The sequence below is a fragment of the Zea mays genome, chromosome 1 (assembly GCF_902167145.1).
Source record: "Zea mays cultivar B73 chromosome 1, Zm-B73-REFERENCE-NAM-5.0, whole genome shotgun sequence".
In the NCBI taxonomy this organism is placed as follows: Eukaryota; Viridiplantae; Streptophyta; class Magnoliopsida; order Poales; family Poaceae; genus Zea; species Zea mays.
Window position 1 is genome coordinate 234,241,013 of NC_050096.1, and position 25,234 is coordinate 234,266,246.

Genomic DNA, 25,234 nt, shown 5'->3' on the forward strand with positions numbered 1-25,234 from the left:
ACAATATTGATTATAAATGACTTGTTCATTTTCCTGCAATCGTTGTGTACTAATATCTTAACGAATAATTTATGTTCTGTTGTAACATACGTGCACCATACTACTACCTCTGTTCTCGAATATTTATCGTCCCCTAATTTATTTTTAAATTAAACTAGGACAATTAAAGAAGAGAGTACCGTACTACGTATATACGAACCCGTTTTAGTCGTCAATGTGAGCACCAAACACACCGAAAATGCAATTCTACAGTTCCTAATCTGGCATGAGTATATGATCCCTACTCCCTAGTCTGTATGAACAGGAAATGTTTGTTGGAGAGGGCAGGGAAAACATCTAGGTCATAGGTTTCCGAACGGGTTGGCTTTGATGGAGCAATAGAACAAGTGGGCTGAAAGCTTGAAGTAATGAACGGCTCGAGTTGTGCAGCTTTGCCCCGCATTTTTTTTTGAAAAGTGCAGCGTTCCTCCGTTTCGCTTCTCCCGCTCCCTTCCGCAACGGCGTACTCCCTCCGCCGCCCGCCGACCGCCGACTCCCGCCGCAAAATCCTGCGTCAGAAGCGCCGATTCTCGGACGTCCTCCGGATCTGAGACACCGAGCGCACTACGAGCTGTAGCTGTAGGTAAACTTTCAGGATCTGGTCTTCTGTTTGCTTGTGCTTTAGGAATTTTACGGTGCTTTCCTTGTGCCACTCTCCCGCGCGCTCTCCGGCGGAGTGTTCGTTTCGCCTCCGCATTCACAAGGCGTTGGTTTGAGTTGCGGTGGTTTGTTTTGTCAGCTGTTGTGTACTTGTGTTGTGCTATGTGGTGGGTTAATGTCTAGGGTTCGGCGTAATTTGTGAGCAGTTCACTCAATTTTTTTAGTTACTGCGCTAGATGTCTCCACCCGATTTCTGTATTAACTTTTACGGAGTGATAGCTAGAATTTCACATTCTTTTAGCGAACTCCATATTAGATTGTAGGCATCTCGGTTCACCGTTTTATTTTATTGAGGCTCCCTTCATAGAGTTTTAGACACCTCACATTCTTGCCACAAAATTCTGGTGGATGTATACCCCCTGGTTTTTTATTTTGCACGGATTGATCCTAATTCATGTATATTTTTACGAGTAGAGAATTTGTGATTTTTTTGGTAAATAGTTTATACTGGAGTGATTGTGATTAGATGGTTGTGAAGTGCCTTGGTGGTGTTACTAGGGAATAGAGGTCTGACCAGACGAGTATGACCATAGAAGTCGATGTTTGCTACTCTTTGATAACGTTGTACCGTGCTACTGTCTGCAGTTCACCCATGTACTTCTATGAATATTGTTTGATTTTGTTTAGAGTATATTACTTATGATCCCATTATTGTAGTGCAGTGACCTAAAAATGAGTGAGGGGGATGCTACTCAGCTTGCCCTTGAGAAAGGATTACCGCAAGTGTCTAATGATGATGGTTCGAGTAGTCCTGCAACTATGCACAAGTTGAAAGTTGACACAGAAGATGCTGGAAGCAAAATTGAATCACCCACTCCAGAGAAGCTTGAATCTAGAAGCAAAGGGGTTGTTGTGAGTTCGTTGGCAAGGAATTTACTTGCAGAGAGGTACAAAGATAGATTTGCAAATCAGTTCCTGGAAGATGAGGGTGACATAGATGATGAAGACTATAATGACAGTATTTCGCCAGGCATGAGCCGATCTCAGAGATCAAGAAGCATTGAACTTCTGGAGAAGTGATCCATTTTTATTTTCATCTCAATATCTCATGTATATGTGTGCTTCCTAACCATGATTATTCACCTTGTCTTTCCTGTTCACAATGTCAGGCACAAGGATTTACTGAATCTTTTTAATAGAATGGAGAGTTCTATAAGGTTGCTACGCTTACGGAAGAGGATGGCTACATTTAATAATATTGCCACCCAGGTGGAAATACTCGCAAAAAGGTAATAACTACGGGAGAAATATCTGTGTTTGACAAAAGTTTCTCTGTGGAATATTTTTTATCTGTTTGTTACAGTTGGGTGATAATATTTCTGCATTGCAGGAAGTTATCGTACTGTCATTTGGCCCAAATGAAGTATTTGTTTCCAGAAGCAATCCAGATTAAGAGGGTACTTCTACATGACGAGAAAAGCCTATGCATGTATGCTGATATGGAAATCATACTTGTAATGGATGTTGTGGAATACACAAGTACTGATCACTCTCCATCCATGACAATTTGCGATGCTTTTTACTCGAAGCTTTTGACATTTTTGGATGCTCATCATAAGGTACTAAATTTAATTGGTCTTTATTGGGTAGTTGTTCATTAGTAGTTCTTCACTGTTTATTCACTCAGTATTCTAGTCACAATTGCTATTTATGCAGGGTACAGACATTCCAGAGGCAATCTTACCAGAACCCTTTAACTTGAGGTCAAGGGGCCAGTTAAATCTTGAGGCATCACATAATGGACATGCTGCTGAGCCACATCTGCAAGGCACCACTAAGGATGGATTCTCAAATGCTTCCCACTTCCCACAATCTTTTCGAAAGCTAATGTCCCAGAAAGTCATTACTGATGGAGCTGAAAGGACTCAATTGCTACTTGATCCAACAAAACTGAGCTCTGTGAGTGCTTATGATACAGAAGGAACAAACAGAAGCCCTAAAAAGCAAGACAAACATGCTTCAGTTACAGTGAACTCTGAAATTTCTGCTACTCCAAGCCGTCATTTGATCTCTCGTTGTCAAGAGGGTACGCCAAAACAAGAGACCTTAGAATCACCACTGTTGGCTCAAACACCAGCAACTCAGACACCCAAAAGGCAATTGCCCACTCCACTTGAGAAACTTGAGGCCACATGTGGACACATTTCTGAACCACGTTCAGCTAGTTCTGCCCGCAGATCACTAAATACATCTTTAAAATTTGAAGGGGGAAGCCCTTCTTATCATGATAGAATGGAACATGTGGCTACATCTAAAATTGGAATTCTCTCGGAAGATTCATCTAGTTTCAACAAGTCATTAGAGGTATATTGATTTCCATCCATCACATTTCACATAGACTTGTATTTAACTTTTTTTTGTATGGATTAGCACATAATTACATGCTACAAGATCAGAGATGCCATAGTCCACAATATAAACTAGCAACAAATGCTTGTGCCTGGATTTCTGTGAAGACTTGTATTTATCTTTTTGTGTATGGATTAGCACATAATTACATGCTACAAGATCAGAGATGCCATAGTCATTAGTCAATAACATAAACTAGAAACAAATGCTTGTGCATGGATTTCTGTGAAAACCTAGCGCGCAGCACGACAACAGAATAACTGTGGACAGCTATTCTTGCATTTAATTATGCAATTCAGAGAACAGGCATACACAACGGTTCAATAATACTCCCTCCGTTCTTTTTTATTTGTCGCGGTTTAGTTCAAAAATGAACTAGCGGGCGACAAATATTTGAGAACGGAGGTAGTACCTAGAATGTTAGCAGTGCAGTTGTTCATGCTGTAGAAGCAAGCCAACCAGCAGACTACTCAAGGTCTGCAATATCTTGCCTAAAAATTTTATGCACTGAGGTATAGTGATACCAGAATGACAGTTTCTCTTTTTGCCTGTAGAAATTCACTATAGAAAAAATGCACTCTTAATTTTCTAGGTAAGCCATGGTGTATGACTAATAGATTTCTTGCTTCCTGCCCTTTTCTTATATTGTAAAAGTTGGAAGACTTGAAACTTTTTCCTTGAAGGAGAACGATCCTGTCTTATTTTTCTTATATTGAATGTAGCTGCTCTTCTACAGTGTTCATTTGTCTATCGGTTATTTCCTGACCATACGATCTTTTTCCTTGAAGGAGAATGGTCCTGTCTTCTTTACTGATAGAGACAAAATCAATCTGGCAGACCCAGTGGGTGTCCAGGAAAAGATGGCTTCGTTACGTTCCACATTTGGCATCGTCTGCGATATTTCTCATTCTATCAAGAATTCGCTAATTACAAAACAGGAGCTTTTCCATAATATTCTTGCCAACAACTTGGAGATAGAACAGATGGGTAATGATGACCATTATAACAACTCCAATTTATACTTGTTATTTTGTGAACAGTGCTGATTATATCATCTTTTACTTATAGGAGAGATAGAAGAGCAGCTACATATTTTAGAGGATCTGGCTCCCAATTGGATATCTAAGAAGGTGATAAATGGAGAAGAAATACTTTACAGGCAAGTTTCATTTGGTAACACTAGCAAGCATCCTTTTCTTGGATTATACCACGAAATACTGAGATATATTTTCTTCTCATTTGCAGCTTTGAAACTATAGCAGATCAGAATTCAGTGTGGGAAAGGCTTGTAGAAGCTGTGTGAGGTGTGGAATAGCTGGGATTGGTTTAAAGCTAAAGAATCAGCCGCATAGTACTATGTATGTAACGCTAACGGAACCCATCAAACAGCCACATTTTCTCATCATGGAATCCTCAGGATTGCTCGTCTTATTCAATTTTAATTTTTTCTTCTGTTGCATTGCTAATGTGCTAATTACATGCTTAATACTGAAATTTCTACAAGACATAAATTTGCCTGGGTCTAATTCTGCTTAATATTTCACAGCACTGACATGCTCTGTGAGCTTTCCTTGGATATTTTCAGTCCTAAGAAATAGAATTTGTGTGGAATTGAACTGCCTTTTGGCAGTTGATCACCATGGCATCTGCATGTGGCGCACTGCGTAGGTCGATGTCTCTTGCGTCGAAGGTGAGTGGTATATGAGACCATTTTGTCTGAACAACTGGTCTAGTGAGGGCTACATGATTGACTCTTCGGTAGTGGTCTTTCTTCTGCCGTTTTGTGTCAAAGTCTGCGCTCGATCCACCGTAATCATGTGAATGGTCCCACGGAAGAGTTGATCGGTGAAGTCTTCTTGTATGGGTACTGGTGGGGGTGGTGGGAGGCCTTGGATCTCTTGGTGTTGCTGGTACATATGGTTTTGCTGGTAGGGGTGGTATTGTTCATTGTGGAATTGTCGCTGGTGATATTGTTGGGGGTGGTAGGTGTGGGCGATGACTCGTTGGTTTTCAGCCGGTTGATTTTTGGCAATCCTATCTTTGGTGGCCTTGGTTTCAGGGCAATCCCTGGTGGGGTGTGGAGTCTTTGCCATGAAAAAGACAGTAAAACCTTCGCTGTTGCGGGACTCGGCCTTTGCCTCTGCCTCTGGGGTTGCTGCCGCGGCCCTGTTACGTGGGGTACTCGTGGCGACGAGCGGTGTTCCAGTCTGCTGTTGATTGGCGATAGTGTTCACTTGGGACTGTTACGGTTTGGTCGGCCGGAGTCGGACTGCGCAGGTATGACCCATGTCCTGTTGGACCGCGGAGTGTCCTTGGGTTTCCTCTGTGACTCGACTTTTCGTTGGTGAAGCTCTTCTGACCGGGCATATTTTTTGAATAGCCGATATAACTCTTGCAAGTTTTTGGGTGGGTCTCTTATGCAGTGACTGTATAAGACGCCGACGCGAAGACTACTAATTGCGCAGTGGATGGCTATGTGGCCATCGACAGATGGCAGTTGTGACTTTAGCAGAAGGAACTTTTTGTAGTACTCCTGAATTGTTTCTTTCTCCTGCTGTCTGCAAAGTGATAATTCTGTCAGGGCATCTTTGTTCGGCCTGTACCCTTGCAAGTTTAACAAGAACTTGTCGCGAAGGGTTTTCCATGAATCGATTGATAGTAGCGGCAGTCTTGTGTACCATGTCAGGGCTATGCCTTCAAGTGCTAAAATGAAAGATTTGGCCATAGTGGCGTCATCCCCTCCGGATGATGCGACCGCAACCTGGTAGCTCATGATGTACTGTGCTGGGTCGATGCTACCGTTGTACTTGGGATAAGTACCTGCTCTGAAGTTGCTAGGCCAAGGTGAAGCCTGGAGTTGTGGTGCAAGTGGGCTTCGCTCATCAGGGTAATTTATCCCCTGGAAAGTGGTTGGAGTGATGACTGGCATGTAGGGAGGGTTTTGCTGCATTTGGTGTGAGTCTTCGCCTTACATATCTGCGATTTGTTGTTCTATCTCTCTGGCCTTTTGCTCCTCATCTAATATCATCTGTCTGACCTTGGCTTGCATGGTGCTGATGCTTGGCTGCAAGTATTTCTTTCTGTTTCTGTAAATGATTGTTCTTGATGCGAAGGGCTCACAACTTGAGTTGGCCTTCGGCTGAAATGCCTAAGATTTTGCTGTCTTCGACGATGTCTTCTGCCTCTAGGGGGTGAAGCCTAGCGGGGGTGCCTGAGGTACTCCCTCAAAGATGCACGTGTGCAATGCCCTATGGCGTAGGCAGATTGTCTTGTCGTTGTCTTTTACTGTTGACGGCCTCGTCGTCGAAGGCCTCCTAAGGGATGTCGTCCGCAAGGGGAGCGTTGCCTTTCTTTTCAGCTAGAAGGGCCGCCTTCGCTACGTTGTCGATGGAAGTGGCATCCTTCGAAGTCGCTCTTTTGGGGGCCATCATGGGAATGATTTTTCGTTGCACGAACGGTGGGTGCCAAATATTGGAACTTGCTGACACATGATCAAATTAGCTCAAACAGTGGGAGAACAGAAAATAGTTTGATGCCGGTTAACACAATGTATTAGGGCAATAGTGTTTTTGCCGTCCCCTGCAATGGTGATGTACGGAGGTATTTAGGTAACCAAGGGACGACTTCACCCTGTCAAAGACGGTTGTGCCCCTGGTTACCTATGTTATCTCGAAATATTCCCCTTCCAAGGGTTATCGCGGGTCATTACAGCGTGATTAAGTAAATACATGGACATACACACTATCAACTCTACCCACACAGTGGCTTACAAGTGGGACCCTGCAGCACGGGTCGGTTACATACGACCCCCATTACAATAACGAGCGGGTAACAACACGTGGTCTTCGCGTTTCATGCGCTCAGCCTTCGGTAGTCGCGGTGGCCTTTGCCATTGTCCGCTGAGACGGAGGGAGCGCCTAAGCCTTCGTGCGCTCTGTGCGCTCCCTCCGTCGTGGGGCTCTCGCTCTTCAGTCTTCGCGCTCTTTAGTCTTCACTTGATTTTTCTCCGACATGTTCCGTTTTTGCTGTGTAGTCGATCGAGCGAGAGGGCGTTGCGCCTTCGCCCCAATATATATATATATATATATATATATATATATATATATATATATATATATATATATATATATATATATATATATATATATATATATATTACTATTTATTTTAGTGAACACAAATTACTATGTATTTGTACATATTAATATACAATATTAATTGATGTATTCAAATATATATGTTAAATATCCATCCATATTAATTGTAAATGTATAGGATAAAAAGTCTGTGGACACTTTAATACAAATTAGTGGCTCTAACCGGTACTAAAAGATCTTTGCCTCCTTGGAGGGCATGCCCATGTGGCTGGCGCTATATCCTTTTAGTATTGTTTGGAGCTACGAATCGGTACAAAGATCTATTTTTCAATACAGATTGACGTCCTTAGTCTCAATTGCCCAGTACTGATTGAAAATTTGGTACTGTAGTCGGTTATTAACGGATACAGATAGACCCTTTTATAGTAGTGGCGATTGCAATTGTGTAACCTGCGAGCAGGCCGGCATCGATCAACTGGAGCAAGATTTATTTTCCGGTCACTACAACCTGCCGGCCGGCCTTCGTCGTTGTTCCATTCTTTGTATCAATATTCACTGATCGCTTGTTTTGTTTTACATGATGCGTACATATAGTGTGATGTAAAACTAGCCCGGCGCGGCATGTTTGCATATTGTTACGGTAAACATATCGGGATAGCAGCATAATCGTCTGCCACTCTGCACTAATAAAAAAACCGGCGCCTGCTTCGGTGGACTGAGCAGCGCAGCCGGCCGGCCTAGCCGAATTTTTTGTTTTTGAGTCCTTTTTGTGTTAAAAATTTCCAATTAGACCCCTAGAAAACTTAAATGCAATTTTGGACCTATTTCTCGGCGCCATGGGCTATGGCGCCGAGTTTACACATCTCGGCGCCATAGATCTTGGCGCCGAGCTACCTGCCGCGCTGTCGTTCACGAGCTGACGCGGCGTCAACGTGGCACCGAGCTCGGCGCCAAGATCTATGGCGCCGAGCTCGAATATATAACTACAAAGCTTGTCTAGCTCAGTTGGCAGAGCGCAAGGCTCTTAACCTTAAGGTCGTGGGTTCGAGCCCCACCGTGAACATATTTTTTTTTGTCTTTGTCACTGATTTGTTTTTTATTGTCCAGATTTTTTTGTTTATGCCGCTGATTTGTCCGCACGTTCAATATTTTTTGTCTTTGTCACTGATTTATTTTTTATTGTCCAGATTTTTTTTGTTTTTATCGATTTTCCATCGATTTACCTCCGGTAACCTAAAACGGTTTTGTAAACCGTGAACGGCCCTCATCTGATGATACCATCGGAAATTAAAGTAGCTAGCGTTCTGGTCAAGATGCATGCCACGAACTTGCGCCTGAACTCCCCCAGAGATGCTCTGTCTCTTACGGTTTACTTGTTCCAGAAGGTGCATTCCACCAAATAAAAGCGAAAAGAAGCAGCCTGGCCGGCCTCACCTATTAATAAAGCCGGGTGGAATCCATTCTCGCGCACATATATAAACACACTCAACAACATAAATGATTGTACCATTACACCAACATAACGCATCATCTATTAATAACGCAACTTTATTTAATTCTAGAAGCCACTACTACCACACAACCATCAAAGTTAATCAAGGAGATACTCCATCAGGTCATCTTGTTGCATGAGAATTCAGTATTCCATATCACTAAGTTCATTCACTTTTTATTTTTTATTTATTTATTTTGGTTTGTGATGAGCCACAAACCCATATGGCCTTTCCCCAAAAGGCGCCGCTTCTGTCGTGCGTTCCTGCGTGCGTGCATTTTCAGCCATGCATGCCACTTTGGCCGGAAAGAAAGTGTGTAATATGTATGTATTTCTCCCACGCACCGTCACAAAAAATATTGAACGCACGGACAAATCAGCGGCATAAACAAAAAAATCTGGACAATAAAAAACAAATCAGTGACAAAGACAAAAAAATATGTTCACGATGGGGCTCGAACCCACAACCTTAAGGTTAAGAGCCTTGTGCTCTGCCAACTGAGCTAGACAAGCTTTGTGGTTATATATTCGAGCTCGGCGCCATAGATCTTGGCGCCGAGCTCGGTGCCACGTCGATGCCGCGTCAGCTCGTGGACGACAGCGCGGCAGGTAGCTCGGCGCCAAGATCTATGGCGCCGAGATGTGTAAACTCGGCGCCATAGCTCATGGCGCCGAGAAATGGGTCCAAAATTGCATTTAAGTTTTCTGGGGGTCTAATTGGAAATTTTTGACACAAAAAGGACTCAAAAACAAAAAAATTCGGCCGGCCTAGCTCGATCGGTCGTGGACCCCCATGTCGCTGATTTGCTGCGCCGCGCCATTATCTACGATTCGGTCTCGTACGATGGGCCCGCGGTGTGCGATCAGCTCCGAGGGGACATGTCTTCGGTTCTTGTCTCACACACAGGCCATATTTGTTGGATCATCGTTCACCTAGTCAGAGATCTTGTCATGCTAATCACGTGAGCAGGGCCTACTACGGCCTTTGGGCCTCCACTTGACCTGAAAAATATGTTATGTTGTGCCGTCAAAGCTGGCGCTTATTTTTTTGGAGCAAGGAAGTTATATATAACTTTTGGCTGGATCTACTATTAATCTTGAGCAGAATAATGCATCTTCGCTGTTCATTTTGGTAGACAATATACATCTTCTCTGTTCATAGAAACTAACAGATATTACCATGTATTATAATAGTAGAAAATATCATTGTGCACCCATAAACTAACAGCATAAACCTCAGTTACACCTTGACTTGTAACCCAACTATTACCTGCTTAAAGTTGTCACAAACTTGGCTATTTATATGTTAATTGTAAGAGGAGATATAGTGTTGACGTCACAACAGATTCGGATCACCATACCAGTAAGGGCTAACACGCTCGCAGTCGACACACGATCTTAAACGCAACAAGGAACATAGCGGGCCGACAAAACTGATCTAGAGACCGATAAAACCGATGTTGATTATATTCTTCGTCGATAGATTTTCAAACGCCTCCCGAGAAGATCTCTCAAAGATGAACACGTAGAGGTTGTCCGGGGATCAGCCTAGAACACCGTCAAATATCATCAAGAGACATGACCGACAACAGGATTAAGTGAAAATGATAAAAGAGATAGTAGATGCATTTTTAATTCACTGGATGTTGGATATCTCAAGCAGTTTGATCATCTCATATATAGAGGAGGTGGTTCTTATCCATATAGGAAACAACTTCAAAACATGTTCTCTAAGTTTCCACATCAAAAATTGATTTAAAAACGGATCGGTTTGAAACTCCAGAAAAGTTGGCCTAGCCGACTTTGAAAATTAGATGACTAGAATTCATGGGAGACATGCACTGTAGTTGGTCTAGCAATAGGAAGTCGGTCTGGCTAGCTTTTGAGGGTGGCCTGGTTGACTTTGAGAACCTAGCTTGGTCGGGTTTGGTGGCTGCCCACAAGGATGAAGCTAGAAAATTTTTAGGAGGGGCCCAACTAAACCACTACATCGACATAATCTGACTAAACCACACACAATAAATAAATATAATAGTATAAAGTAATCTTATATTGAAACATCGATAAAACGATGAAAATTATAATATACATAATGGAAAATATAGCATGCAATTTATCCATACCAAAAGGTTAAATCACGAATAGACAGGGGCAAGAGATGTGTCAGTGCTGCAGTAGGCCGATAGGCCGCAACAACACAGGCTATAGGGCACATGCCACATGTGTGTAACGGCGTAGGACAGAGAGCGTCGTGCGGGAATGGCAGTGCAGTGGAGTATAGAGAGAGAGAGAGAGAGAGGGAGTGGCATGCAGGGGACCAGGAGAGAGCGATGTGATGTGCAGGGAACTGGAGAATTGGGGATAAGTTTGTTGTTAGTATTAAGCTTTTGATGGTAAGATCTAAAATTAGTGGCCCAATAATTTTTTACATCTCGGTCTTTTTTACGTTATACTATGTACATTTTAAATTTTAGGAAGGGCTTTAGGGGGCTCCACTAGCTCAGGAGCGGTAGGGGGGTTCAAGCCCACCCGCTCCACCGATGCCACCATCCCCGGTTGGCCTAATCAACTTCGTTAGGGTTTACACCATCTTTTCTTCTTTTCGCTTTATGATCGATGGTGTAATCCAATCTTTATATTGGGAAATATTTGTGTGTCAACATATACCCTCTCATTTTTATGTGAATAATGTGTAAACCAAAAAACATAGAAGTACTAATAGCAATGATGTCCAACTCATTGGCTATCTAGCATCTAGGCTTCTTATCCAACACTTGAAAAATATAAGTACATGCATACATCAACCTTATTTGTGCTAAAGGCGATACAAGTACATGCCATTATTTGGAAAGTACTCTAGGCTTCTTGCCCAACACTTGGAAAATGCCTTTTCAAGTACCTTTCTTTGATTGCTCTAGGAAGACTACCACCTTGCAACATTTTCAACATATATGAGTTATTAAATATTAATTTGATCACTTTATAAGGACCCTCCCAACTTGGTGACCGCTTGCCAAACATGTTGCTTTTTGCTCCAATTGGTAGTATGGTTTTCCGCACTATCAACTTGGAACAACTTGTTCTTGACTTCCTTATTGTATGCTCGAGCAACTCAAGCCGTGTCTTTCTTCTTATCCTTGAGAGCCTTTAATCTCTTGCACAACACCTCATCAATATTTCCCATCATCGAATCATGATACATAACAATAGATAATTTATTTTGTTTAGCAAGCCTATATACATCCAAATTCACCTCGATAGGTAACCCTGCCTCTTGTCCATATACCATCTCAAAGGGAGTAACTTTAGCAACACAATGTATAGATAGACGATGTTCCCATATAGAGCCTTAAACAAAACCTCATGCCACCATCTTGAATTATTCTCAATATTATTTTTTATAAGCTTGATCAAAGTTGTTACTAGGCTCATCATGGCCATTAGCTAGAGCATAGTAGATAAATTGGGTAGTTTGATCTTATATAATTTGATAAAATCTCGTATCTATTTTGGCACAAATGATGTCCCTTGTTTCATAGTTAATGTTTGAGGGATGTCGAATCTATGCATGATATTTTTAGTAATGAACCCAATTACCACCTTGAGTGTCATATTCTTTAAGGGAACAATTTTAGTCCATTTATTGTAGTATTATGTAGCAACCAAGACAAAGTTATGCTCCTTTGATGATGATTGATGAATGTGGCCAATGAAATATAAACCCCAACCATGAAATAGGCCATAATAGGATGAAGCATAACAACAGATATAAGTTGAATATTTTCAAACCATTGGCACTTTCACAACCTTTGTAGTAACAAAACAATCAGTCATCATAGTAGGCCAATAAAAACTAGCCCTACACAATAACAACTTCATCTTTTGAGTCAATTGATGTGTACCACAAATGCCTTCATGAACCTCTCCCAGAGAAGTTAGGTAATCGATCTCATCTCCTAAATCTATACCGTGTTCAACAATGGAATTCGGGATAATTTGACATTTTAATATTTTCAATTGTTTAAGTCAAATCATTCTCAATTAATGTGTATGACTATTTTTCAATCCTTCCAATAACGATTGGTCGATATAACATGTGCTTAATTACATCAGCTTGTCAAGCAAAGACACATTTACTAGACAACAAATAATATCTCATCTTAGCACAAACATAGTACAAAACATCAATCATAAGTTGGACGTACATTGTTACATGATCAAGAATATTTGTGTCATATAAGCAATCACATATTCTGTCTTTTCATCTTCTTGTGTCAAAACAACACTGATGATCTTTTCTTTAGTAGCAATTTATAATCTAAAAGGAACTCATCTTCTAGGTGCACAAGAATTGGTGGCGATGGCAAATATTTCTTTACCTTTTCAAATGTCTCTTGTTGTTCTACCCCAAGTAAATCACATTTAGCTGTTAACTAGAGTATATGGGTAAAGGAATAATATATTGATCAGTTCTGCAACAAATCTTCTCAAGTAGTTCATCTTTCCTAGTTATGTTTGCAAGCCCTTTTTTATGTAGGCCTAAACTCTCTTGATAGTCTCTATGATTTTAGGATCAATCTTTTTGACTTTATTATGAATAATAAAGCCCAAGAACTTTCTGTCAATACACCAAAATCACATTCGAGTTGGTTCATCTTCAAACCATACAAGCATCTCTTCGCAAATGCAAGGCACATTTCAGCCAAATGAGATATATGGACAACTGATTTAATCACAATATCATCAACATAGACTTACATGACCACACCAATCAAATCATGGAAAAACAAATTCATAGCACATTGATAGTTAGCGTCTAGATTGTTCAATCCAAATATCATCACAACCCAATCAAAGAGACTAACAAACCAAGGTTATATGAAGGCAATTTTAGGCATGTCCACTTCAGGCATAAAAATTTGATTATAGCCTTGTGTTACCATCAATAAAACTAAAAATCTAATGTCCTAAAGCTTCATTAATAAGCGTGTCGATTATAATAACAATATATTCATATATTTTGGAGCATCTCTATTCAAATATCTAAAATCAATACAGACTCTCAACTTTCTAGAGTATCTTGTCTCAACTAGCACAATATTTGAGACCCGCTTTACATATTTGCATGCCTTAATAAACCCCTCTTCAAACAACCAATTAATCTACACCTTAATGTAGTCATATATTATAGAGTTAAAGTGGCGAGGATGTCATTTATGAGGCTTAGATCCCGGTTTAATGGCCAATCGATGCTAAAAAATCTCTCAACTTAATTTAGGCATCTCAGTATAACTCCATGAAAAACAATCAACATACTTCTTAAGAAGCATGACTAACTCATAATTAATCAGCTTTCAAGTTTTGATTTATAAACATCAACCTAAACACATAGCCATCCCCAATATCAACCTTTTACAATGTTCCAGCCAACGTGAAAACTACCCAACTTATCAAGCTCATCAAAGTCATTAATAGCTTCATATGCATCGGTCTTAGAAGTTCGATACTGCTCAATATGATGTTTTAACCATTAAACATTAGTGTCGGCGTTTCGAGACCGGGGGGTCCCTGGGCCGACGAGTGAAGATGTCGCCGCGTGCCCCAGCCCAGATGGGTCGGCGCGAGCCGGAGCGCGAAGGGGGGAAGAAGGCAGCCGGAGCGAGAGAGAGAGAGGTGGAAATCCCGCGGCCTTCGTGTTTGTCCCGCGCCCAGGTCGGGTGCGCTTGCAGTAGGGGGTTACAAGCGTCCACGCGGGAGGGGAGCGAGCGGTCTCACGCGAGCGCCTGTCCCGTCCTCTTCCCCGCGCGGCCAACCTCCTGTAAGAGGGCCCTGGTCCTTCCTTTTATAGGCGTAAGGAGAGGATCCAGGTGTACAATGGGGGGTGTAGCAGAGTGCTAACGTGTCTAGCGGAGGAGAGCTAGCGCCCTAAGTACATGCCACCGTGGCAGCCGGAGAGGTTTTGGCACCCGGTTCGTGTGGTGTCGTGGCCGTCGGAGGAGCGCTGGAGCCTGGCGGAAGGACAGCTGTCAGGGTAGTCGAGTCCTTGCTGACGTCCTCTTGCTTCCGTAAGGGGGCTGGGAGCCGCCGTTGTCATAGAGCGTGCGGGGCACCATCATTACTTGTCTGGCGGAGCGAGCCAGATGGGATGCCGGTCTTGTTCCCCGTAGCCTGAGTCAGCTTGGGGTAGGGTAATGATGGCGCCTCCTGTTGACGTGGTCGGTCCGTGCCCTAGGTTGGGCGACGTGGAGGCTCCTTCGAGGTCGAGGTCGAGTCTGTCTTCCGAGGCCGAGGTCGAGTCTGAGCCCCTGGGTCGGGCGAGGCGGAGACCGTCGGCGGAGGCCAGGGCTGAGTCCGAGCCCTGGGGTCGGGCGAAGCGGAGTTCGTCGTCTTCCGGGGCTGAGCCCGAGTCCGAGCCCTGGGTCGGGCGGAGCGGAGTTCGCCGTCTTCCGGGGCTGAGCCCGAGTCCGAGCCCTGGGTCGGGCGGAGCGGAGTTCACCGTCTTCCGGGGCTGAGCCCGAGTCCGAGCCCTGGGTCGGGCGGAGCAGAGTTCGCCGCCTTCCGGGGCTGAGCCCGAGTCCGAGCCCTGGGTCGGGCGGAGCGGAGTTCGCCGTCTTCCGGGGCTCAGCCCGAGTCCGAGCCCTGGGTCGGGTGGAGCGGAGTTCGCTGTCTTCCGGGGCTGAGCCCGAGTCCGAGCCCTGGGTCGGGCGGAGCGGAGTTCGCCGTCTTCCGGGGCTGAGCCCGAGTCTGAGCCCTGGGTCGGGCGGAGCGGAGTTCGCCGTCTTCTGGGGCTGAGCCCGAGTCCAAGCCCTGGGTCGGGCGGAGCGGAGTTCGCCGTCTTCCGGGGCTGAGCCCGAGTCCGAGCCCTGGGTCGGGCGAAGCGGAGTTTCCTATGGTGCCTGAGGCTGGGCCTGACTGCCTGTCAGCCTCACTCTGTCGAGTGGCACAACAGTTGGAGCGGCGCAGGCGGCGCTGTCCTTCTGTCAGGCCGGTCAGTGGAGCAGCGAAGTGACTGCGGTCACTTCGGCTCTGTCGACTGGAGGACGTGCGTCAGGATAAAGGTGTCAGGCCACCTTTGCATTAAATGCCCCTGTGATTTGGTCGGTTGGCGTGGCGATTTGGCCAGGGTTGCTTCTTGGCGAAGACTGGGCCTCGGGCGAGCCGGAAGTATGTTCGTCGCTGGAGGGGGGCCTCGGGCAAGACGGAGATCCTCCGGGGTCGGCTGCCCTTGCCCGAGGCTAGGCTCGGGCGAGGCGTGATCGAGTCCCTCGAATGGACCGATCCCTGACTTAGTCGCACCCATCAGGCCTTTGCAGCTTTGTGATGATGGGGGTTACCAGCTGAGAATTAGGAGTCTTGAGGGTACCCCTAATTATGGTCCCCGACAGTAGCCCCCGAGCCTCGAAGGGAGTGTTAACACTCGCTTGGAGGCTTTTGTCGCACTTTTTTGCAAGGGGACCAGCCTTTCTCGGTTGCGTTTTGTTCCGGTGGGTGCGCGCGAGCGCACCCGCCGGGTGTAGCCCCCGAGGCCTCGGAGGAGTGGTTTGACTCCTCCGAGGTCTTAATGCCTCGCGCAATGCTTCGGCTGGTCTGGTCGTTCCCTCATGCGAGCTAGCCGTAGCCCGGGTGCACGGTCGGGTCCCAAGTTCTCGGGCTGGTATGTTGACGCTGTCAACGGTTTGGCCGGAGCCGGGTTTGCGAGAGCAGCCCCCGAGCCTCCGCACAGGGCGAGAGGACGGTCAAGGACAGACTCGACTTTTTAACATACGCCCCTGCGTCGCCTTTCCGCAAGGAGGAGGGGGGAAAGCGCCATGTTGCCCTCAGAGGGCGCCGAACATGGTGTCTCCGGTGAGCTGCTGGCGGGTAATCTGAGTGGACGCTCGTGCCCCATTTGTTAGGGGTCGGCTAGAGGCCCGGAGGCGCGCTCAAAAGTACCTGCAGGTGATCTGCCGGACCCGGTCCCCTGTCGACGGGGTCCGAGGGCTCGATGCCTCCCTCTGATGGGATTCCGTTACAAGATCGTTCCCGCTGGTCTCGGAAAGGTCCTAGGGTACCTCGGGAGCGTAGCCCGAGCCTCGGTTATGTATCGAACGTACCCAGGGTCATCCCTCGCTCTATGTCTGAGGCGGCTGTGAACCCTTCGCGGGCCAGCCTACGAACCCCTGATTAGTATTGGGCGCGGAGCCCGAGTGGCCTGAGGCGGCCGTTGAACCCTTTCGAGGGGCCGGCCTTCGAACCTCTGACCAGTAGTGGGTGTGGAGCCCACGCGCTCTGAGGCGGCTGTTGAACCCCTCCCAGGGGCCAGCCTTCGAACCTCTAATCAGTAGGGAGGCTCGGAGCCTATTTCCTTCACGGAGAAGGATCCTTTTTGGGGTATCCCCTTTCCTGGTCCCTGTTGTAAGAGAGAGAAAGAGGAAAAAGGAAAAGGATACGAAATCGAATGACGTGGCGTACCTCTTTTGACGCGGTCATTATGGCGAAGGCGAAGCGTCGCTCGCTTCCCCTGCCAGAGGCGCCGCCTTTCCCGCCGCGGAGTTAATGCGACGGAGCGAGCGGCTCGCGGGGCGGCCGTTGCGCGTGCGCGAGCCGTTCGAGGAACGGAACACGGGCGCGCCGTCTTCACACCGTGAGAGAGGGTTCTCTCACTGCCCCAGGATGGGACGTAAGCTTGGCTGACGACGTGACCGCTGCTCCCGCCCGCCTGCCACCGCCATTACTGCCGGCCCATTTTTGGCCGTATTGACCGTCGCGCCTGGCTGGCACTGCTGGGTCGTACGCAGGGTTGCCTCGAGTCGCGGTACTAGTTCCGCAGTCGAGGAGGCGTGGCAGTGGTGCGAGTGGCGGTGCAGTTGCTTGCACTTAGCGACCGGCGCGCCGGTTGCATGACGCGTGGGCGTGGGCCCCCATGCTGGGTGCGTTGGAAGTCGGAGGGGCGCGCCCACTTGGCGCGGTTGCATGCCGCCTGCATGGCTGCCCGCCCTTTCGCCCGCTGGTCTGGGCGAAAGTGGAGGAATGCTCGTAACCACTGGGCGGTTGCATGCACCGCGCGCGACGGTTTGGCTTCTTCTGCTCTGGGCCAGCTTGCATGACGCGTGGGACCCAGCCCCCGCGCCGTAGGGGGGGGACCTTGGAGCGTGTTGGAGAAGACTCAGCCCACGACGGCTGGGGACGCAAGTAGGGAGAGTCGCCTTTAAAAGGAGGGTGACCCCCTTGAAAGGCGACCATGTCTTTGCGCTCCCTTATGCATCGTGTCTTTCCACCTTCCGAGCCCCCGGATGGGGGACACCCGCAGTCCTTCCGCCTTGTCGTTGGAGGAACGCAACTCCGTGGGAGTTGGTACCTTTCAGCCATCGTTCGGCTTCAAGGATTTTCATCATGCAGCCCGGCTTTTTAGCTCCCGAGGGAGGGTCGGGCTTTGCCGAGGCAAGGCTGAACCTTCCTTGATGACCAAATTTTGCATGGGAAGGAGGTATACGAACAACTTGAAAACATCTTAAGGGTAGAAGCGACGTAGCTGTTGGATGTTCCAAGTGTTGGTGTAGACCTCGCCTTGACTGTCGGCCAGCTTGTTTGTTCCGGGCTTCAGAACTTTGGCGATGACGAACAGCCCTTCCCCGGGGGTGCGTGTAGCCCCCGGGTGCCTTCTGCAAGGGGCCGACGAGGTCCAGACCCCACACAGCAAAAGGCCAGGTGATGGGTATCGTCTGCAGAGCCTGAGCAGGCAGGCGGGTCTGCCTCGCGTTGAACTGACATCCTTCGCAGGTGCGGACGATTCTAGCGGCGTCGGCCACCGCCATCGGCCAGTAGAAACCTTGTCGGAAGGCGTTTCCAACAAGGGCTCGAGGTGCTGCGCGATGGCCGCAAGCCCCCGAGTGTATCTCTTGTAGGAGCTCCTGGCCTTCGGCGATGGAAATGCATCGCTAGAGGATGCCTGAGGGGCTGCGGTGGTAGAGCTCCTTCCCATCTCCCAGCAAGACGAACGACTTGGCGCGTCGCGCCAACCAACGAGCTTCGGCCCGGTCGAGGGGTAGCTCTCCTCGGTGGAGATATTGCAGGTACGGAGTCTGCCAGTTTCGATTAGGCGTGACCCCGCTTCGCTCCTCCTCGACGCGCAGTGCCTCACCCTCGGGGGCCGAGGGTACCTCGGGCTGAACCGAGGGTGCCTCGGGCCGAGCTGAGGGTGCCTCAGGACGAGCCGAGGGTGCCTCGGACTGAGCCGAGGGTACCCCGGGCTGGGCCGAGGGTGCCTCGGGCTCGGGCGTGTCGTCGATCTTGACGGAGGGTTGATGCAGGTCTCGGGAGAAGACGTCCGGGGGAACCGTTGTTCGCCCCGAGGCTATTTTAGCCAGCTTCTCCGGCAGCGGGGGGCACCAAGATGGGCGCGTTTGTGAGGAGCGCCTTCAGGTTCCCGAGGGCTTCCTCGGCCTCAGGGGTCCAAGTGAAGCACTTGGCCTTCCTTAAGAGGCGGTACAGAGGCAGACCTCTTTCACCGAGACGGGAGATGAAGCGGCTCAGAGCCGCAAGACATCCCGTGACTCTCTGTACGCCCTTCAAGTCCTTGATGGGCCCCATGCTGGTGATGGCCGCGATCTTCTCCGGGTTGGCTTCGATGCCCCGCTCGGAGACGATGAACCCTAAGAGCATGCCTCGGGGTACACCGAAGACACACTTTTCGGGATTGGGCTTCACGCCTTTCGCCTTGAGACATCAGAATGTCACTTCAAGGTCGAAAAGGAGGTCGGAGGCTTTCCTCGTCTTGACTACGATGTCATCGACGTAGGCCTCGACCGTCCGGCCAATGTGTTCGCCGAACACATGGTTCATGCACCGCTGGTAAGTCGCACCCGCATTCCTCAAGCCGAACGGCATGGCGACATAGCAGTACATGCCGAAGGGCGTGATGAAAGAAGTCGCGAGCTGGTCGGACTCCTTCATCCTGATTTGGTGATACCCTGAGTAGGCATCGAGGAAAGACAGGGTTTCACACCCAGCAGTGGAATCCACGATTTGATCGATGCGAGGCAGAGGGTAGGGAACCTTCAGACATGCTTTGTTTAGACCAGTGTAGTCTACACACATCCGTCATTTCCCTCCTTTCTTTCTCACAAGCACAGGGTTGGCAAGCCATTCGGGATGGAATACCTCTTTGATGAACCCTGCCGCCATTAGCTTGTGGATCTCCTCGCTTATGGCTTTGCGCTTTTCTTCGTCGAATCGGCGCAGAGGCTGCTTGACGGGTCGGGCTCCGGCTCGAATATCCAGCGAGTGCTCGGCGACATCCCTCGGTATGCCGGGCATGTCCGAGGGACCCCACGCGAAAACGTCGGCGTTCGCGCGGAGAAAGTCGACGAGCACTGCTTCCTATTTGGGATCGAGCTCGGAGCTGATTCGGATCTGCTTGGAGGCGTCGCTGCTGGGGTCGAGGGGGACGGACTTAACCGTCTCCGCTGGCTCGAAGTTGCCGGCGTGACGCTTCACGTCTGGCACCTCCTTAGAGAGGCTCTCCAGGTCAGCGATGAGGGCCTCGGATTCGGCGAGGGCCTCGGCGTACTCCACGCACTCCACATCTCATTCGAACGCGTGTTTGTACGTGGGGCCGACGGTGATGACCCCGTTGGGGCCCGACATCTTGAGCTTGAGGTAGGTGTAGTTGGGGATGGCCATGAACTTCGCGTACCATGGCCTCCCCAATACTGCGTGGTAGGTTCCTCGGAACCCGACCACCTCGAACGTGAGGGTCTCCCTTCGGAAGTTGGAGGGTGTTCCGAAGCAGACAGGAAGGTCGAGTTGTCCGAGGGGCTGGACGCGCTTCCCGGGGATGATCCCGTGGAAAGGCGCAGCGCCTGCCCGAACCGAGGATAGATCAACACGTAGGAGCCCGAGGGTCTCGACGTAGATGATGTTGAGGCTGCTGCCTCCGTCCATGAGGACCTTGGTGAGCCTGACGTCGCCGATGATGGGGTCGACAACGAGCGGGTATTTCCCCGGGCTTGGCACGTGGTCGGGGTGGTCGGCTTGGTCGAAGGTGATGGGCTTGTCGGACCAGTCTAGGTAGACTGGCACCGCCACCTTCACCGAACAGACATCCCAACGCTCTTGCTTGTGGTGCCGAGATGAGGCGTTTGCCGCTTGCCCACCGTAGATCATGAAGCAGTCGCGGACCTCGGGGAACTCTCCTGCCTGGTGATCTTCCTTCTTGTCGTCGTCGCGAGCCCTGCCACCCTCCGCGGGTGGCCCGACCCTGTGGAAGTGGCGCCGAAGCATGGCGCACTCCTCAAGGGTGTGCTTGACGGGCCCCTGATGATAGGGGCACGGCTCCTTGAGCATCTTGTCGAGGAGGTTGGCACCTCCGGGGGGTTTCCGAGGGTTCTTGTACTCGGCGGCGGCGACAAGGTCCGCGTCGGCGGCGTCGCGTTTCGCTTGCGACTTCTTCTTGCCTTTCTTCTTGGCGCCGCGCTGAGTTGACGCCTCGGGGGCATCTTCCGGTGGGCGGCCCTGGGGCTGCTTGTCCTTCCGGAAGATAGCCTCAACCGCCTCCTGGCCGGAGGCGAACTTGGTGGCGATGTCCATCAGCTCGCTCGCCCTGGTGGGGGTTTTACGACCCAGCTTGCTCACCAGGTCGCGGCAGGTGGTGCCGGTGAGGAACGCGCCGATGACATCTGAATCAGTGATGTTGGGCAGCTCGGTGCGCTGCTTCGAGAATCGCCGGATGTAGTCCCGGAGAGACTCTCCCGGCTGCTGTCGGCAGCTTCGGAGGTCCCAGGAGTTTCTAGGGCGCACGTACGTGCCCTGGAGATTGCCGGCGAAGGCTTGGACCAGGTCGTCCCAGTTGGAGATCTGCCCCGAAAGCAGGTGCTCCAACCAGGCGCGAGCGGTGTCGGAGAGGAACAGGAGGAGGTTGCGGATGATGAGGTTGTCATCGTCCGTTCCACCCAGTTGGCAGGCCAGCCGGTAGTCCGCGAGCCACAGTTCCGGTCTCGTCTCCCCCGAGTACTTTGTGATAGTAGTCGGGGGTCGGAACCGGGTCGGGAACGACGCCCGTCGTATGGCGCGGCTGAAATCCTGCGGACCGGGTGGTTTGGGCGAGGGACTCTGATCCTCCCCGCTGTCGTAGCGTCCCCCACACCTGTGGTGGTAGCCTCGGCGCACCCTCTCGTCGAGGTGGGCCCGACAGTCGCGGTGATGGTGCTCATTGCCGAGGCGACCCGGGGCCGCAGGCGCTGTGTCGCGCGTGCGCTCGGTGTGGACCGAGGCTTCCCGCATGAATCGGGAAGTCGCGGCGCGATGTTCCGAGGGGTACCCCTGCCTTCGGGAGGTGGAGCTTTCGGCCCATCGGACCGCGGCGCCCTCCAGGAGATTCTTGAGCTCTCCCTGAATCCGCCGCCCCTCGGTGGTTGATGGCTCCGGCATCGCGCAGAGAAGCATTGCTGCTGCAGCCAGGTTCTGGCCGACTCCACTGGAAGCGTGTGGCGGCCTTACCCTGACATCGTCGGCAATGCGGTGCTGGATACCCTGGGGTAGATGGCGCACTTCTCCGGCCGGAGGTTGGCCCGCCCATTCCTGTCCGATGTCCCGGCGGATCGGCTCAAGTGTTCCTTCTCCCTCGTCGAGCCTGGCCTGCACCCCGCGGATTTGCTCGAGCTGTGGGTCATGACCCCCCGCCTGAACGGGGACCACAGCTAGCTCCCGTAGGATGTCAACGCGAGGCACAGGCCTAAGGAGATCACCGTTCTCCGACATACCAAGATGGTTGCCTTCGGAGGGACCCCCTAGATCGACGTGGAAACATTCACGACTTGGGACACAGTCCTCGTCGCCGAGGCTGCGGCTACCGTCGGAACAGTCGGAAAGGCAGTAGTCGCATGCGGTCATGAAGTCCCGCATGGCACTGGGGTTACCAAGTCCGGAGAAACCCCAACAGAAGTCGGGCACGTCATCTTCCTCGGACCCCGAGGGCCCGTAGGTCGAGACGTCCGTCAGCCGGTCCCAGGGTGACCGCATACGAAACCCCAGAGGGTTTGGACTCGCCTCTACGAGAGCGTCCGCCAAAGCGAAGTCGCTTGGTGGGTCGAGGCTGAATCCAAAGGGCGTGAGATGGGAATCGGTGGGTACCTCTTGGTCGACGGGCGGTGACGAAGTCACGTCAGGGACTGACTGCACCGTCGTCTCATGTACGAGGGTGACGCCCAGCAAGCCTTTCACGAGCGTGCTGGCGTCGTCCGTTTGCTTGGGATTGGCGTGTTGCGGGGAGACGGCGCTCGTCTTCGTCTCAAACGCGAGGTCGATGCCCGACGTGCCCCCCGTTGGGGTGCCGGTGCTGTCGACTCGCTCGACAACCGACGAGGTGCCGCCTCCTGCTTGGCCTCGGTTGCCCCGCCTCCTCCTCCGTCGGCGGGGGAGAGGGCGGGGTGAGCTCGAGTGTTGTTCTTCCACCACGCGGGGAAGACGTCGTTGATTCCGCCGCCGGCGGGCGGGCTGTCGGCCGCCATTGTCGCTGTCGCACGGCGGGGGAAGGAGTATCATGTCGTAGCTGCCGTCGAGGGACATGAACTCAAGACTCCCGAAACGGAGCACCGTCCCAGGCTGGAGAGGTTGCTGGAGACTGCCCATCTGGAGCTTGACGGGAAGCTGTTCGTCAACACGCAGCAGGCCCCTACCTGGCGCGCCAACTATCGGCGTTTTGAGACCGGGGGGTCCCTGGCCGACGATTGAAGATGTCGCCGCGTGCCCCAGCCCAGATGGGTCGGCGCGAGACGGAGCGCAAAGGGGGGAAGAAGGAAGCCGGAGTGAGAGAGAGAGAGAGAGGTGGAAATCCCGCGGCCTTCGTGTTTGTTCCGCGCCCAGGTCGGGTGCGCTTGCAGTAGGGGGTTACAAGCGTCCACGCGGGAGGGAAGCGAGCGGCCTCACGCGAGCGCCTGTCCCGTCCTCTTCCCCGCGCGGCCAACCTCCTGTAAGAGGGCCCTGGTCCTTCCTTTTATAGGCGTAAGGAGAGGATCCAGGTGTACAATGGGGTTGTAGCAGAGTGCTAACGTGTCTAGCGAAGGAGAACTAGTGCCCTAAGTACATGCCATCGTGGCAGCCGGAGAGGTTTTGGCACCCGGTTCGTGTGGTGTCGTGGCCGTCAGAGGAGCGCTGGAGCCTGGCGGAAGGACAACTGTCGGGGCTGTCGAGTCCTTGCTGACGTCCTCTTGCTTCCGTAAGGGGGCTGGGAGCCGCCGTCGTCATAGAGCGTGCGGGGCGCCATCATTACTTGTCTGGCGGAGCGAGCCAGATGGGACGCCGGTCTTGTTCCCCGTAGCCTGAGTCAGCTTGAGGTAGGGTAATGATGGCGCCTCCTGTTGACGTGGTCGGTCTGTGCCCTAGGTTGGGCGACGTGGGGCTCCTCCGAGGTCGAGGTCGAGTCTGTCTTTCGAGGCCGAGGTCGAGTCCGAGCCCCTGGGTCGGGCGAGGCGGAGACCGTCGGCGGAGGCCAGGGCTGAGTCCGAGCCCTGGGGTCGGGCGAAGCGGAGTTCGTCGTCTTCCGGGGCTGAGCCCGAGTCCGAGCCCTGGGTCGGGCGGAGCGGAGTTCGTCGTCTTCCGGGGCTGAGCCTGAGTCCGAGCCCTGGGTCGGGCGGAGCGGAGTTCGCCGTCTTCCGGGGCTGAGCCTGAGTCCGAGCCCTGGGTCGGGCGGAGCGGAGTTCGCCGTCTTCCGGGGCTGAGCCTGAGTCCGAGCCCTGGGTCGGGCGGAGCGGAGTTCGCCGTCTTCCGGGGCTGAGCCCGAGTCCGAGCCCTGGGTCGGGCGGAGCGGAGTTCGCCGTCTTCCGGGGCTGAGCCCGAGTCCGAGCCCTGGGTCGGGCGGAGCGGAGTTCGCCGTCTTCCGGGGCTGAGCCCGAGTCCGAGCCCTGGGTCGGGCGAAGCGGAGTTTCCTATGGTGCCTGAGGCCGGGCCTGACTGCCTGTCAGCCTCAGTCTGTCGAGTGGCACAGCAGTCGGAGCGGCGCAGGCGGCGCTGTCCTTCTGTCAGGCCGGTCAGTGGAGCAGCGAAGTGACTGCGATCACTTCGGCTCTGTCGACTGGAGGACGTGCGTCAGGATAAAGGTGTCAGGCCACCTTTGCATTAAATGCCCCTGTGATTTGGTCGGTTGGCGTGGCGATTTGGCCAGGGTTGCTTCTTGGCGAAGACTGGGCCTCGGGCGAGCCGGAAGTATGTTCATCGCTGGAGGGGGGCCTCGGGCGAGACGGAGATCCTCCGGGGTCGGCTGCCCTTGCCCGAGGCTAGGCTCGGGCGAGGCGTGATCGAGTCCCTCGAATGGACCGATCCCTGACTTAGTCGCACCCATCAGGCCTTTGCAGCTTTGTGCTGATGGGGGTTACCAGCTGAGAATTAGGAGTCTTGAGGGTACCCCTAATTATAGTCCCCGACAATTAGCATCCATTAAAATGATTACATGATGATATTGAGTTGTATCAATAATTTTCAAAGGGACAGGTGCAAAAACATTTTTAGTGACACTAATAAAATGAAAATCAGTAAGGTCACGACCATATAAGTAGGTAATGCCATCATTCCCCTTGAGCGAATGAGCATTGGCCATAGCAACATAAGACGATGAATATGCATG

The 25,234-nt window shown here is 50.7% G+C and overlaps 1 protein-coding gene across 8 annotated transcripts; it reads left to right on the forward strand.

Moving 5' to 3' along the window:
- Positions 1 to 218: 218 nt before the first annotated feature.
- LOC100274350 (CDT1a protein) lies at positions 219 to 4,574 on the forward strand. 8 transcript variants are annotated; one of them, XM_035965122.1, is made up of 8 exons: positions 219 to 622; positions 1,357 to 1,715; positions 1,809 to 1,928; positions 2,030 to 2,258; positions 2,356 to 3,003; positions 3,837 to 4,035; positions 4,117 to 4,207; positions 4,294 to 4,574. In XM_035965122.1, the coding sequence occupies exons 2-8, from the start codon at positions 1,372 to 1,374 to the stop codon at positions 4,349 to 4,351; spliced, it is 1,689 nt and encodes a 562-aa protein (XP_035821015.1). In that variant the 5' UTR covers positions 219 to 622; positions 1,357 to 1,371; the 3' UTR covers positions 4,352 to 4,574. The 8 variants fall into 8 exon arrangements, with proteins under 8 accessions (XP_035821015.1, XP_008668496.1, XP_008668490.1 ...); XM_008670274.4 differs by having other exon boundaries at positions 2,335 to 3,003; positions 4,294 to 4,559; XM_008670268.4 differs by having other exon boundaries at positions 229 to 622; positions 1,362 to 1,715; positions 2,335 to 3,003.
- Positions 4,575 to 25,234: the final 20,660 nt, after the last annotated feature.

Bases quoted from the DNA above. Each gene is read 5' to 3' on its own strand.
- LOC100274350 (XM_008670274.4), top strand. From the start codon at position 1,372: ATGAGTGAGGGGGATGCTACTCAGCTTGCCCTTGAGAAAGGATTACCG. The intron at 2,259-2,334 runs GTACTAAATTTA...TCAGTATTCTAG, and splicing joins TTTTGGATGCTCATCATAAG to TCACAATTGCTATTTATGCA. The intron at 3,004-3,836 runs GTATATTGATTT...TTTTCCTTGAAG, and splicing joins GTTTCAACAAGTCATTAGAG to GAGAATGGTCCTGTCTTCTT.